Source organism: Neolamprologus multifasciatus, chromosome 15, assembly GCF_963576455.1.
Source record: "Neolamprologus multifasciatus chromosome 15, fNeoMul1.2, whole genome shotgun sequence".
Taxonomy (NCBI): Eukaryota; Metazoa; Chordata; class Actinopteri; order Cichliformes; family Cichlidae; genus Neolamprologus; species Neolamprologus multifasciatus.
Window position 1 is genome coordinate 5,854,704 of NC_140453.1, and position 17,207 is coordinate 5,871,910.

A 17,207-nucleotide genomic window follows, 5' to 3' on the forward strand; every position below is an offset into this window, starting at 1 on the left:
TATTACATTCAAGCACAGATGTTCAAACTCACCACAGTACAGCAAGCTGACATGTTCATACTGGACAAAACTACCCAGTATTTCCGTGCAACATTTAATAACATAAAGTTAGAATACTGATTCATCAAAACATATTACATACAAATCTAGTATTTGATTAAAACGATGACATTACATGTCAGCTTTAAATTTTCAGTCTGTAAAGTACCACTGAACAGTCCTTAACTTTAAATCTGACCTCTTCTTCCTCTCTGTCCTGTCTTTTATGGCCTTCTTATATCTTTCTCCATCTGTGGGTGAAGTGAGCTCTCATTCTTTTCTCCCCCTGAGAAGCAGCTGATCCTGGCAGATAGGAGAAGAAAGAACAGATTTGTGTAAAAATGTAGGGAGTAAAAGTAAAAAGTAAATAAAGTACAGATAAGTGAAATTCTACTTAAGTACAGTATACAAGTATTTGTACTTCATTACTTCACATCTCTGCCCAGGAGACACAACTCAATTATCCCTTGTCCCAGAGGCGGCAGCATATAGTAAATATTTGTACACCTTTGCTTGATTCATGGTAATAAAATCTAGAAATGACATTTACAGGCAGGTTTGTCTGGCAGCTTGTTTTAAATTTGTTTTAAAACTTCATGTTCTCTCGTGGTTCCTTTTTCGAGTCATTGCCTGCTTGGATTTTTTTTTTTAAATCACAAATCACAAGCAGTGGCTCTGACGCAGCCACTGAGAACATTTTATGACTTGTCAGATCGGTCACACCCGATAGCCTACCCTGATGTATCATCTACTTTGCTCTAAATGGGACACAAAGAAGATACTGTGGCATTCATTAAGACTTAAGCCAGACTGAAACGCATCAGGAAAGTGCTCATGGGGTCCCCTGCTGGCCATTAGAAGAATTCATGGCCCCTCTACACTGGTTTCACTTTACGGCTACCTGACGTTTTAGTGCAGCTCACCTCAGTTTCAGCCTGCTGTGATACTAATGTACCTTCAGGCTGTAGCCCATTACTGCTTCTCTCTGCTTCTAACACTGTAATGAGGCTCAGCTACTGTTCACAAACAGCAGGCGATTTGCTCTTGCCTTTAACCGCTTCACATCCTTTTCATTGCTGACGAACTGTGTGTGTGTGTGTGTGTTTTCAGAACTTTATCTTAAGTTAAGTAAGCAATTAAGTAAGCAAAGGCCGCACATTGGAAAACTACCTTCCCACTTGTGCCACATAACCCACAGAGTACATACAGAGAACACATGAAATTAAGTAAAATAATTCAGGCTCCCTTAAATAATTTGCCTCAAAATTCCTTAGCAGGAATCTATTTTGTTGTTGGTGTTTTTTTTTTTTCCAGGACATTGCTGGTGAGATTGAGATGGTCTGCAGCCTCCTGGGCCTAAACTTGCCCAAATGTGTCCTGTAGCTGACATCCTTGTGAGGACCTTGTATAGTCTTACAGTCAGTCCCTCTTATCACTTGTGATAAATACAGGCTGACATAAATGAAGACATATGAGCAATAAAGCAATTTTCATATGACACTTATGGATATTAATTACTGAATGAAACTAGAGTAGGTTTGGCATCTGTGGCATTCATCTGATATATTGAACACTCGAGAGTGTGCATTCGGGTCACAGTTTTACGCAGTTACCGGAGGAGAGTGAAGTACCCAAAATGTCAGTCTTTGTTAAACTCTTTTCTGTCAAAGTAAGTATCGACTGTAAACCTTAAATATATGTAATTTGACCAGGGCATTGCTATTGAGAGCAGCACCCAGTGACATCTGCAACCGCCAGATCTCCAGATAAATTGATCTCATAGCAACCATATTCCTATGGCAACCAGGATACAGATGCCACACTGAGGCGATATGCAGAGTAACTGGCTGCCACAATGACATTTTTTTCCATAAGAGAAAAAAAAAACTTGGCTGAATGATTCATCTAGTTTCCATCCCCAAATTATTGCCTGCATCATTGGCCTCCTACGATTTCTTCTTACTTTAATTACTTTTTACCATTTCTCCAAAGCAGCCTCCTCTCACTGTGATTGATGTACCCCCTGAATTATGGATCAGAGACATTTGAAAAAAATTGATAGCTTTTGCTATAAGTTACCCTTGGAAAAACTTTTAAAAATAATTGTAGAGCCCTACTAAATCCCTACTAAACTAAGCGAGATGTATGAATATATGAAGTTTTTTGTGCACACTAAAAACACAAACAAAACCAAGCAAGTGGCCTAAAATGTCAGGAGTAAAAGTTCATTTCTCCCTCTTTACATGCTCTGAAATATAAAGAATAATAATCATTAAAATTTAGGTTTTGGTTATAGGTTCTGTTTGTGATGAGTTGTACTTGATGCTTTAGAAATTTAAATGCAAGACTTCTTTGAAGCTTTTCATCACAGTGACCATTCAGTAACTATATTCAACACCCTATTGTTCATCCTTATAAACATGCAACATGCAGAATATATATATACAGTGGGGCAAAAAAGTATTTAGTCAGCCACCGATTGTGCAAGTTCCCCCACTTAAAATGATGACAGAGGTCAGTAATTTGCACCAGAGGTACACTTCAACTGTGAGAGACAGAATGTGAAAAAAAAAAATCCATGAATTCACATGGTAGGATTTGTAAAGAATTTATTCGTAAATCAGGGTGGAAAATAAGTATTTGGTCAATAACAAAAATACAACTCAATACTTTGTAACATAACCTTTGTTGGCAATAACAGAGGTCAAACGTTTAATATAGGTCTTTACCAGGTTTGCACACACAGTAGCTGGTATTTTGGCCCATTCCTCCATGCAGATCTTCTCAAGAGCAGTGATGTTTTGGGGCTGTCGCCGAGCAACACGGACTTTCAACTCCCGCCACAGATTTTCTATGGGGTTGAGGTCTGGAGACTGGCTAGGCCACTCCAGGACTTTCAAATGCTTCTTACGGAGCCACTCCTTTGTTGCCCGGGCGGTGTGTTTTGGATCATTGTCATGTTGGAAGACCCAGCCTCGTTTCATCTTCAAAGTTCTCACTGATGGAAGGAGGTTTTGGCTCAAAATCTCACGATACTTGGCCCCATTCATTCTGTCCTTAACACGGATCAGTCGTCCTGTCCCCTTGGCAGAAAAACAGCCCCATAGCATGATGTTTCCACCCCCATGCTTCACAGTAGGTATGGTGTTCTTGGGATGCAACTCAGTATTCTTCTTCCTCCAAACACGACGAGTTGAGTTTATACCAAAAAGTTCTACTTTGGTTTCATCTGACCACATGACATTCTCCCAATCCTCTGCTGTATCATCCATGTGCTCTCTGGCAAACTTCAGACGGGCCTGGACATGCACTGGCTTCAGCAGCGGAACACGTCTGGCACTGCGGGATTTGATTCCCTGCCGTTGTAGTGTGTTACTGATGGTGACCTTTGTTACTTTGGTCCCAGCTCTCTGCAGGTCATTCACCAGGTCACCCCGTGTGGTTCTGAGATCTTTGCTCACCGTTCTCATGATCATTTTGACCCCACAGGATGAGATCTTGCGTGGAGCCCCAGATCGAGGGAGATTATCAGTGGTCTTGTATGTCTTCCATTTTCTGATGATTGCTCCCACAGTTGATTTTTTCACACCAAGCTGCTTGCCTATTGTAGATTCACTCTTCCCAGTCTGGTGCAGGTCTACAATTCTTTTCCTGGTGTCCTTCGAAAGCTCTTTGGTCTTGGCCATGGCGGAGTTTGGAGTCTGACTGGTTGAGGCTGTGGACAGGTGTCTTTTATACAGATGATGAGGTCAAACAGGTGCCATTCATACAGGTAACGAGTGGGGGACAGAAAAGCTTCTTACAGAAGACGTTACAGGTCTGTGAGAGCCAGGGATTTTCCTTGTTTGAGGTGACCAAATACTTATTTTCCACCCTGATTTACGAATAAATTCTTTACAAATCCTACCATGTGAATTCATGGATTTTTTTTTCACATTCTGTCTCTCACAGTTGAAGTGTACCTCTGGTGCAAATTACTGACCTCTGTCATCATTTTAAGTGGGGGAACTTGCACAATCGGTGGCTGACTAAATACTTTTTTGCCCCACTGTGTATATATATATATATATATATATATATATATATATATATATATATATATATATCCTGGAATGGCCACTCCCAAAATAAATGAATCCCCTTACTGGTCTGGATTGCCAGAGATCCAATAAAGGAGTAGTCATTCATGTTATGTTATGTTGCCTAAAGCTCTTGTGCAGCTAGTGCACTGTGTGGCCTTGGTGTTAACTGACAGACGCTAAAATTTATGTCACTTGGACCTGAATGGACCCTAGGGGACTTGTGGTAAAAAAGCATAAAAATGTTTAATTAAGGTTGCCATGGCTCCCATTTTAAAATGCCAATCTTCAGTGCAAAATAACCACAAGGTAAAAAGATATGGACTGTATGGTTAGTTTCCCCTTTCATGTGGAATTGTTTTAGAACTTACCTATCTACATTTTTATTTAGTAAGTTTGCATTATTACAATTGCAAGTTTGTCACTTGATACTAGAGTATCAAGTGACATACAGTTACTAATTGCTATACTAATTATAATTAGTGTCTGTGACTTTGTGATGCACCTACATGTACAATGCTATGCTGCATAAATATGAGATTTGTTACATGAGTTGATAAAATAATTTGCCAGCATGATCATCACAGGGCTTTTGAATGAATCAGCTGACATTATAAACTCGAGGCAATAATCTTCTAAGTTGAAAGCTCGAACCTCTCTGTTAGTGTTAATGTGATGAAACCAAATGACGTGAATCAAATGCCATGCTGATTACTAGTTTCACCTCTAACATCAGTGACTATGAGAATGTCTCTGAAAACCAGAACATGACATATGTAGTGATGTAGTAGCTTGTCTTACTCATGATCCATCACTATTAGCTATTATAAAAAGGCTCCCCAACATAGTAGCTAGCTGCTAACGAAGCTTTCTTACTAAAGTTCTCTTACTAAAAACACTTTCTTGAGATGAATAAATTTATTTTTTGTTATTATCATTTGTTTTTTAGTCTGCGTTAATTTGGGAGGCTGTCATTTATTGGTGTTAGAGGATTACATTTTTAAGCTCACATTAGCTAGCTGCAAACACTTGTGGCGCTGTCGTGGAAAACAGGCAGCTATACACACAAGTGACTGTAGTGCCACCATCGATGTCAACTCCTTTGGTTTTTAAGTTACACCACAATCTATCTGGACCACAGACAACATAAAAGATGGATGCGTGAAAAGTGAAGCTAACATGGAAGTGCTTTAAACCTGCATTGTTTTTAATGACCACTAGGGGCTAATTCCTCAAGTTGCAAATATCCGGTCGTTAAGTGATGACGTGACGAATCCTACTTCCGGGCCTAAAGTAGTCTGCGTTTAATATGGCTTTTGTGTTGTTAACATGTTTGATGTAATGTATTTTCTTCTATTTAATCTCAAAAAGCTCCTAAAACAGTCAGTGATCACTGTTGACCTCCCTCGGCCAGTGTTGCCAACTCCTCAGTAAGGAAAATCGCTATTGGTTGTCCTAAAAGTCGCTAGAAGTCGCTAAATGACGTCATCACCTAATTTGCATAATTGGTCATGCTAATGTAATTGTAACCTACGCTGCTGGAGAGAGAAATAACATCGTGGACAAGACATAAAGTGAGCAAAAAATGTCCTAAATGCATTTAGAATTTATTTAGAACTACAAATTAAATTTCTTTTAGCAATTATTGTTTTTGTAATGTCTTTCACGTCTTTTTTTAGTGACTTTTTTTCTAAAAAAAGTCGCTAGGGGGTCTGAAAACTCGCTAAATATAGCGACAAAGTCGCTAAGTTGGCAACACTGCCCTCGGCTTTTATTACCGCTAATCATTTATTTAAGCTCAGTTTTTAAAACCTTAGGATGTAACTACAGCCCAGCCCATGCAGCAGTATATGAATGACTAACCTTGTATTGTGGGTGGATTATCTCAGTTGTTCTCCTGGCTGAAGTTTGGTCCTTTTACAGCATCCTGCCATGCGATTACATTTGTTCCTGACCACCGAGAACACTCATGTTAACTTTTATCGAGTGGAAAAAAAGTTAGCTTGCTTATATTATGCTAACATAGCTGTGTCGCTAGCGGTCACGTAGCACATCATTATATACCAGCTAGCCAAACTTCAGTAACCCTACAAACGTCACTGCTGTTTAGCTTTCCGTCTTCATTTATGTTGGAAATGATAACAGAGCTGTACGTTTTAATTTGTTTCCAAAACCTCGCAGTCAGGATATGCTTTATTGTATTTAGATAGAAGCTAGCGAGCTAACTTCCTGCTAACTTCTAACTCCGTTAAATGTCATAAATTCCGTTTTCATGGATGCCTGGATGTTGAACTCAATTGTTACACCTGGTAGAGCAGAACGCTGATCATTTTATTAAAGATGAAAGACTTTAGACAGTTTTTCAACTCTCAGTAATGCCATAGTGATTGTTTGATATATGGACCTGCAGTGGAGTTTAGGCCCAGACACGGCTAGTGACGTCAGACTTTACGACCGGATAGCTCTATGGAAGCCTTTGGGGGGGAAAAACCCTTGCCCCTGCTCTGTGACTCAGTAAAAAAGAAAATGTTGGTTGTTTTAAGACTCAGAAAAGTGAATTATCCAGGATATACTCATTGGTTAATAACTTGTCAATCACAAGCCATTAGCCAATGAGTGGGCTATTTCATACTCAGATCTACTTGTCGCTTGTCACATCGTAGCTGTTCCCTATTTTAGGGGCTACGTCCCTCGAATGTCACATCTTTTTTAGGAAGGCAATAAAGGCTTGTCCCAAGTATGGCTCACAAATATGTTCTTCTTTTCCTGGGATTTGAAGGATCCATCTGGTATATTCTTCATAACCCTCCCTATATATTGTAATATATAAATATTGCTTTTGAGCTGTCTCACTATGTAATTGTATTTCATCCAACTGTTGAATGCTCAATTTCAGCCTGTGTGCTAAGTTGTGGTTTTCCATTGTTTGGGAAGTCTGGGAAGCATTTCCCATCTTGATAAGGTATTTCTATCAGTAAGCTAGTCATTTATGTGCCATGTGTTAGGTGTAAACTATGTGATGACACAAGCTTATATAAAAGTCTGATACCAGCATACAGCCATCTGTGGTCACCTCCTCACTGAAAATGAGTCCTCACTGCTTCTGTGATTCTTTTAATCTTATTATTGCCTCTGATGTTTGCATAGTTTATGAAACTGAGTCAAATCTCCCTAGTGTTATTGTCTAGCCATTTTTTTTTATTATGATGCGTGTTTTCCACAGTTTGTATTGTCTGCACAATTCTATACACTATATGAGACTTTGTCACTAGTACCGTGTGTTACAAGGCTCAGACCTAATTATGTAAAATTATGGCTTGCTCATTGCAGGTATGTTTCCCAGCTTGAGTCTCACAGCACTAAAAGAAAAAACTTTTGGATTCTGTCTTTAATGGCAGCAAAATTTCTGATTCTAGTCTTGTACCAAATCAAAAGCTTGATAAAAGTGATAAACATGAAAAAAGTTATCCAGTGGGGTCACTAAGGTCAGGTAAAAAATTTGTCATAGACTATCGTTTCACATGGCTACACTATCCCATGGTCACAAACCTTGTTTTGTACATCATATGACTTCAAGGGCTTGCAGCTAAATGGAAAGTCATGAGATTGGCAAGATGAAAAATGATAATTTCAGATAACAGAATGATTCATCACATATCAGGAACTTTACATATTCAATCAATCAATCTTTATCTTTACTTTCCATACAAAAAAATGTAGCACAAAGTGCTTTACATGGTTAAAAGCAGCCCAACCCGCCCTCCAATTCACTCCCCACACTCTCATTAACATAAACGATCATGAATACCACCCCCCCCCCCCCCCCCCCACACACACACACACACGCACACGCGCACACTTAAAGAGTAAAATTGGGCTGGGTACGCATGAGCCAAGTGAGGAAACACTATCACAGGGAGCCGTTCACATACCGCAACCTCCAGGCTGGGCACACAGCAGGAGGGAGGCAAAGAAGCCCCCCAGCCAGGCTGAGAGGACCCCCAGAGCCCCAGCAGCCACGGTCGATCACAGCCCCGGTGCAGAGAGCCCCCTCCGAGGAAACACTGGAGATATAACCCAATAGGATATATACAGGGTAAAAAGATAAAATAAATAAGAACGGGATACAATATAAATATAAATATAAATACAGTAAGAAGATGAAAAATGAATAAGAATAAAATCAATAAATATTAGGTAAAACCTAAATTAATAAATAGAATAAGAGGATAGAATAAATAAGCATAAAATAAATAAACGTTAGGTGAAAGCTAAATTAAAAAGGTGGGTCTTGAGCCTGTTCTTAAAAACCTTAAAAACGTTCTCTGCGGCCCTGAGCTCCTCCGGCAGGCTGTTCCACAGACGAGGACCATACCACTGAAAAGCTGCCTCTCCGTGAGTATGTGTCCTGACTTTGGGAACAGAATTGTAGGTATGTAAAGCGCTATACAAATACAGGCCATTTACCATTTACCATTGTGGCGGGGCGTGGCCTGCGGTGCCGTGCAGAGGAGGCGGACGCACCTGCACGGCATCCGCAATCACGCCCCGCCGAATTAAATATTGTACTAATTCCTGTGGTTGGCGTTGTTGTTGTGGTGATGTTGAGCGGGCAGCGGGAGAGCCGCAGCTCTACGTGTATTGTGAACAGCAACCGTCCAGTATTAATAAAAATGGTTAAAATGCCACTGGGTCTGCCGTGGTCGTTTACAACCATTTACCATGTATCGGTATGTTCCGGGATTTCTTCTGTTCTTTTAATGCCAAAGTCAGTGCTTCGTGCAGAAGAGGTGGCCCTATGCCAAAAGATGGGTTCCTGTGGTTTCTAAGTAATACAGCATGGAACTCACTGGAACATTAACTTAACAAAATGCTCACGGATTATATGGATATCTATTATAAAATCTTTTTAAAAAAGGCTTTTGCCTCTGCTGGAAGGGATAAAATGAATACGATGATATAAAGCTTAATAATTTAGGTTTTTGATGAAATACTGCTTATAAAATATGAAATACTGTGACAAGCATAAAAAAGTACTAAATCAACTTTTAAACTTAGTTAAAAGTTCTTAACTAATGGATGCAACCAACAGATGTTGATCCACTATAGCAAAACATTACAGCTCACCTTAAACATAATTTCTATCAACTGGCAAGTTTACCAGTTAGTTGCTAACTTCATATTTGGTCAGTCTTAACTGCAGACCTGGGCATTCCGCTAAGGGTTCGAGTTTTTGGCATGTCTGGCTAAGGGCATGTGTTTGGTGCCACAGCAAATTTTGATCATTCGCCGTGATATTTTAATTTGCTGTCATTCACAAAGGCATAATCCAAAGTTTGATAAGGGTATACCCTTGAATATATTTGAATTGTAATATTTAACAATGGTTACACCACCACCTAGTGGGAACAGGAAATGGCATGTTTTACACTTTGAGATACAGCTTCAAGGTGACTGACCTGAGCCACCCAAAATAACTCAAGAAGTTGGTCTTAGGTTCTGTGAATTTCTTGCCAAAGGGCGTCACCCTGGTGGCACTGTGAATTTTAATGTTTCACCATGAAGCATGAAATTGCTATAACTCAAAGTTACGTGGTCCAGTCTCTCCCAAAGTTCACAGGCAAGATGAGAGTCCAGCCCTGAATAGACTGATGTGATACTTGTCAACAATAGTTAGAGCTCCACCTAGTGAAAACAGGAAATGTAATGTTTTATTTTCATGTTCTCCTCCCAGATTGACTACATGAATAAATATCAGACTTTGATGATGCTTCAGTGTGAAAATTGTGAGATTTCATTTAACAACAAACCCTGGTGCCATGGTGATTCGTCTTGAAACAGAAGTGTTGAGGTCTTGAAAAGCCTAAAAAAATCATGAAATTTGGCAGACACGATCAAGATGCACAAAGTCTCTTGAAGCGATGGAATTTAATGTATAATTTTGTCAGCATTTTTGAGTTCATAGGCATCTATGTGCCAATATTATGTCACACTTATAGCACCACCTGGTGGCAACAGGAAATACCCTGCAGGTTATAATCATCAAACAATTTACATGGAATTTTAATTGGTTGTTCCAGCCATAATATACAGCAGTTGACATATGGGTAGTCGATGTATTTAGAGGTAGTCCTCCTTATTCATTTGTCAATTTACTCTCTACATTGTACCTCTACCACTGGGAACAAAAAAAGTTTCAGAGCATGATGATACCACCGCCATGCGGGACAGTGGTACTGTGTTCTTCGGTTTGAAAGCTTCACCTTTGCGCCTCCAAACATATCTTTTGTCATTGTGGACAGATAGCTCAATCTTTTTCTCATCTGACCATAAAACCTGTCTCCCGAAGGCATTTGGTTTCTCTAAAAAGGTCTTTTGCAACTGCAAATTTCAGTTGAGCTTCAACATTTTGGAGCAGAGGCGTCTTTCTTGGATGACCCCCTTTTAGTTCCTTGGGTTGCTCCTGAACATCCTAACCAAATAATCTAAAGATGACAGTTTGGGTAATCTTTCAGACCTTTGGAAAGTAGGGATGCATCAGAATAACATGTAGTAAAATACAGTTGTTTAAATTGATGAATCTGCAGCTGTTTGGAAAGGGCCCATTAAGCTTCTGGAATAAACTTTCCAAAGCCCCAACTGACACCCTACTGAAAATTTGTGGACTACAATTAAAAGCTTGTTCTGTTCCAACAAATCAACTACGTTAAATGAACTCTACCAGTTCTGTCAAGAAGAGTTCTCATATATCAGGTCAAAATTATGCGAGAAGCTTGTTGATGGCTGAAAAAAGGTGCGACTTGCCAAAGAACATTAACCATATATTAGCTGGGGCGTATTTTATACTTTTGACCCTGTGTGGATTAAACAAAACCCAAGTTCTTGTGTTTTCTATAGTCAATAAAGCTGTACAATCATTCCACCCTGGAAAATATAACAGCACAGAGGAATCATTAAAAGCCATTCATGCCCATGATGATTATATGTAAACTTTGAAACACAACTGTATCTTAAACACATGAACAGTGTCAGAAAGTCATTTGAAGAAATAAGAAAAAACCCCCAGCAAAGACCTGACACAGGACGATGAATCCAAATTTGACGTTTTTGGTTCAAATTGTCCGCCATATGTAGAGAGGAGGACGGGAGAAAGTACAACCATGACAACCATCTGTAAAACATGGTGTAGGCTCTGTCATTGTTTTAGGCTACATTTCAGCCAGTAGTGCCGGGGATCAACATTATCAACATTGATGGAATTATGAAAGCAGAAATATACTGTTAGGTTTTAATTGATCATGCCATCTGGAAAGCATCTGATGTGCAACGGATTCATTTATCAGCATGACAATGATCCCACAGACACAGCTAATGGAACACTATCAGCCATGTCCTGGCCTCCCCGCAGTCCAGACCTCAACATTATCAAGGCAATGTGGGATCATCTTGGCAGAAAACGAAAACTAAACGCAACCCACATCTAAAGAAGAGCTTTTGATGTCTTTAAAGAAGCCTGAAGACTTTGTAAAGAAATTACAAGAAAGCTTGGCTAATAGACTTCAGGTTGTGTTAAAGAATAAAGGCGGTCATACCAAATGTTAACTTTCAAGCTTTTTTATTTTATTTTACAAACTGCATTTTTTTTTTTTGCCTTAGATGCTATAATAATACTGCAATGATGCAAAATGACTGTTGTCTTAAAATCTTTGCACAGCACTATACTAGTCTGCATCAACACTGGGATGGGTGATGCCTCCACAGATTATTAATGGCATTCACTTCAGATGTCAGGGGGCTTTAATGTTCTGGTTCACTAGCATATGAAATTATATCAGTGAACCTTCTTGCTATGAAAAAACACATCATTTGTTTGGGCAAATTATAATGTATATATTTAAAGCTGTGCAACATGGTGAAATCCACATCGATGTCATTACCTTTAAACTGGTAGAACTAAACACTGATACCACCTCTTATTACTCATGACCTCTTTCACAACATGATTGGGGATAAAATTTATTTATTGTCTAATTAATGTTTTTGAATATTACTGAGACTTTGAGTGATAGGTGGATCTCAACATAGGCAGTTGGCTAAATGATGTAACCTCAACAAATATGAGTCACCTGTCTTTGTGGTCTTGGTGGCTCCGGGAACTTTTAAATGCAGCTGTCAGACAAATAATATTCCTTTCTCTGTGATCAACTGAACATGTCATTTACAAGTCAATGAAATTAATAAAAGTAGCAGGAAACAAGTATATGTCTCTGTGAAATGCACTCATACAGTCTATTGATCCACCTCGCTAACTAAACTGGCAATCTGCTGACAACAAAACTTAAAAGTGGTACATGAACTTTCGTGTCCTGCCTAAAAGATGAGTGTGTACCTCCCTCTGCAGACTTCACTGTCACTTCCTTTTAAGTTGAAATGCCTTATTTTATTTTAAATGTCAAGAAGAAACAAAGGAAACATTTGTTTAGCTGCAGGACTTACAGAAAAGAGAGTTGGGGTGGAGGATGCAATAAGAGTTTAGATGAAAAGATACTGCAGTCTCAGAGCTTAACAAATGAACACCTACGTGACCAGAAGATCTTATATCTGGCTTTTTGTTATAATTGATAGTTCCACATTGCCCCTCCTTGGAATTTCCCCACATTATACAGGAGGGATTATGAGTTTAGACTGTTTTGTGTGTTATTTGATTGTTATTGTTAATAGCTTTATTTAACCAGGATACGTAGTGCCGAGATTAAAAACCTTTTGTGCGCTGGCCAAGACGGAAAAGAAATTGACAACTTGAAACAAAATCACATTTAATAATAATCGCAAATGTCTAAACAAGGATATTCTCACAACCTTGACTTGGTGCCCGTTCGTCTGGGAGATAGACGCAGAAATAAAGCCATACAATTAGCCACATCTAACAAAAGAAAAGGAAAGAGAAGGCAACTACTTCTATAGATCATGTACATGTACTTATGCTAACCTAACCGTCGCCATTTTTTTTGCCAACTGATCTGTTTAGATTTATTTCCCTGAACAGCAAAACCCAAGACTTTGCACAGAGTTTTAGACAATTGTTGCCGACACGTACTGTAATTCAAACCTTCAGGCTATCTCGAGTAAAATGTCAACATTTAAGAAGTTTCATACTGGTAAAGGTTTTTGGCCTATAGGAATATAAATATTTACAGTCTTTACTACATCACCTTTACATTCCCAGTTTTGTAATTTATAGTTGTTTAAAATATTGGATTAGTTAAAGAAGAAAATGGGCAGTCAAAGAAAGGAGAAGTAAATGAGGAAATTATGAATGAATACTTATGGTGAAAATGAATTATTCGTGGTTCATTTTTTTTCCAAAAGCAGGATGAGCTTTCTGAAAGGCAAAGTGCCACAAACCACAGTCTGAAGGAAGCAAACACATGTCAGTCACACTGTGTGACTCACGTATTACTGTGAAAATACAGTCAGTGCACTACTGCTTACAAGGAGAATAACTATTTCTCAAGCTTCCTGCTAAACACTCATTCTGTTGTCTTCTACTCATTGAATATTTAGCACAACTATGAACCAGTTTCATTTTTCACCACTGTGATTAAAAATGAGCTAAAAAAAAAGAAGCGTCCTATCAGCAAGGAGGGGAATCAGCTTAGACCATGTTGGTCACACACAGACTCTGTAAGCCTGTTATACTAACAGGGATTGAAATGGTCTGCATCCATTATGCACTTAATACCTCAGTGTTATGCACACGGATCTCTGTATGTTTTGAGAGGCCACTTAAACCGAGATCATCCTCTGACTGTCACTGAGCATCACTTGGTCCCATAAAAATAAGATTCCCTCGAAGACCGAGTCGTCTGACGCAAACAGTGGCGTGATCTGATAAAACTGAAAGATGTGTCATCGGTGTTTGAACCCTCGGTCTGATGGGCCCTTAAGCAGTCTGCTTGCCTCTCGATTCATTAGTCAGTTTGCCAGATAAGATGAAACTAATATCTGTATGACACACGGTAGCCAAGCAAGTAATTCAACAAGAGATCAGTGTTTTTTTTGTTGTTTTTTTTTTTTAAGTCTTGTCTGATCATGTTGTTTGCATTATATTCAGAACCCCCCCCCCAAAAAAGAGGACTGGGACACTAATGAAAATGTCATTTTAAAAAACAAACAAACTGAGTGCTAGAGTCAGTGCTCGACAGTGACAGCCCGTTTGGTAGTTTTGAATTGTGAATCTCTCTCAGGTGACGTTTTTAAAAAGCTCTGTGGTCAGACATTTCTAATTGACCGACCTTCTTTTTTTTCCTGTTTTTCCTGGAAGACCTGGAATGAATCAGAAAGGGGAAATTTAAACGAACACTGACTTTGTTCCCCAGAAATAACACTGAAGCGAAAGCAAGGATGTATCAGTTCCCCTGCTGCTGTACACTACATTAATGCCTAAGGACATACAACATTGTATAGCACATACATGAGAATCAACCTGAACACATTAAAACTACAGAGAAGTAACATTGGCCACAACTGACCTACAGTATTACACAGCACTCCCTAATCCTGATTATGTGGCAGTGTGTAAATGTATATGGGGGAGACTTAAGAGCTAAAGATGCAGCTTAGCTATCTCAGTTTCTTTAGAATAACCAATATTCCATTTTTTAATTTTTTTTAATATGCAGATTCCATATTGAGAGTATAAAGTTTGCTTTTCTGTGAATCAGTTTATCTGGTGAAGTGAAGACAATCTCTGATGAGCAATTTTTCTGCCAAAATGCAGATTACATGTATTCAACAAAGAGAATAATTTATGTTCATGTCTTTCATTAATGTGTAATATTGATATTAGACAAATTCTGTTAAATTCAGATTTGTTTGGGGTTTTTTGTTTGCTTTTTTTTTGTCTTTTCCTCATTGCTTGATCATCATATCAGTTTCTCTTCACTGTCATTTCTCATTAACTGTCTTACACAACATGAAACAGGCCTCTTCTTTTGAACTGTCCAAATAAAACTGAGTAGCCTTTTGTTTCCTCCTTTTCCCTCTCACTGACACACAAAAAGTTCCTTTCTTGAACTGGTGAATGGTTTACAGATGAGCCACAAGGACAGATTATGTACCAAATTAAAAGAGAGTAAACAACGTCATAACAGAGAGATAAGCAATCATATGAAAACTACAAAGGAAGCAAATGTGACGACTTACTTTTTCCTTTCTTTCCTTTCTCTCTCTCTTTTTTTTTTAGAAGTAAACAGAAGCAGTAAAATAAAAATGGATGCACCAGGATGACCAAAGGAAGAGCTTTAAGGCGTTTTCAACACTCAAAAGTGCGTCATCAGTGTGTAATCTGACATTTATTAAAAACATTTGTTCAGTTACAATTGCTTCAACGTTACACCGTTAGGCAGTCGGTCACCGAGTGAGGCGTCCCGCTAATATGGACCCGCTACCAGTGTCGGAAACATCAGTGTCGGTTTTCTGGATGAGCCTTTTAAAAACCGAACTTCACAGAGACACCAGAAGGCGATATTAGCACGCACGCGCACACACACACGCACGCACGCACGCACACACACACACACACACACACAGGTATTGTAGAAAAATAGAGTGATTACCAATTGAATCCAATTGAGACTTTTTCATACAAAAAGAAGAAATAAAGAGAATCGCTATGCGCAATCAATGAAAGTCGAGACAAGCACAAAATTACAGCCTACGGTCTATGCTTCAACATGACTTTAGGCTATTTTGACAAAGAGTCCTGAAAAAAAAAATTCTTCATGTTTTTTGCAAGAAAAACAACAATGTGCCATGGGTGAACATCTGATAGCAGCATCTGGATATTTTGCACTGTGGGTACTTATTAAGCAGAGTGGGCAGGACAGCGGGCAGTTCAGCATCTACACATGGAGTATCGCTGTTTGGGAATTCAGCAGATCGTTCCTGTATTGTTCCAGCCAGTTTCTAAGCTCGGAAATCCGGTATCCCTCTGGACCCCTGCCCCCCTGGTACACCACTTTTTCATCCCTCACGATGTAAAGTCTCTCAAAGTAGGCTCCGTACGCGGCGTTACATGAGTTGTCCATATTATCCACCACCACGTTGGTCTCCGGCATCTCAGTGAGCATCAGCTGAGCGGCTCTCAGTCTGTCCTCCAAACAGCGATGCTTGGGGATCTGATACGGCGCGTCCGAGCTCACCCAGCCGTCCGAGGGATGCGCCTCCTCGATATATACAACTAAAAAGTCCGCAATGTCTGCGTACTGACTCACGACGCGCTGAAACGCCGTCAGACGCGTCATGAATGGCGGTCAGGAGCAGCTGCCAAAGTTAAGAATGAGCGGTCTCTTCCCTTTCACGCAGTCCAGGATTCGCACCTGCTTCCGCTCCTGGACGAGCACCACCTCAGTGTTGGGCGCAGGGCGCCCAAGGTGCGCAGATTTGAGAAAGTCCAATTTCTGACCATGCCACACGGCCCTCAGGGACTCCAAGGTGAACATCTTGTTAGAGTCAGAGACGCACACCGGCGGGTCGTCAGGGCTCTCCTGCCTCTCTCCCATTTTCAGCAGCACTTTTTTCCTAATGCACAAGAAATCCAGGAGCCACAGCATAACTGCGGCCAGAAGGAACCGGGGCAGCAGCATCAGGCAGAGGGCTGCATGCTTCAGCGCCTTCGCCATTTGGACACCGCCGGAGTCGTCCATCATCTCTTCCCCAGCTGATAGGATGAGACTGTGCCGGCAAACGAGACAACTGGTATTTAGTCACCTTTACCCATTGGAGAAAACTATCTGACGCACGCAGGCACTCTTTTTATAGGTACAGCGGCGTTTGAATAATGAGGAGGGGGGGGGGGACACGCCTCCGGTACCCGCACCGCCCACTCACATGGTGGGGATTACCTCCCGTCAACTCTGGGCTTCAAAGATCCACAAAGACATGGGAAGCGCGAGAGGAAGATATATTGAGAGGTTGAATGTTGATAACACATGACAGTTCTCTATCTTTTGAGGTTTGTTTTGTTTATTTATTTATTTTTGTTTTTTGCACTTTATTGGGCATGTAGACTTCGTACGGTTGGTTCAG

At 39.9% G+C, this 17,207-nt stretch overlaps 1 protein-coding gene across 1 annotated transcript; it reads right to left on the bottom strand.

Moving 5' to 3' along the window:
• Positions 1-14,364: 14,364 nt before the first annotated feature.
• On the bottom strand, positions 14,365-16,914 carry LOC146501397 (thyroxine 5-deiodinase-like). Its single transcript, XM_085133660.1, has one exon. The coding sequence runs from the start codon at positions 16,826-16,828 to the stop codon at positions 16,022-16,024; it is 807 nt and encodes a 268-aa protein (XP_084989786.1). The 5' UTR covers positions 16,829-16,914; the 3' UTR covers positions 14,365-16,021.
• Between the last annotated feature and the right edge of the window lie 293 nt (positions 16,915-17,207).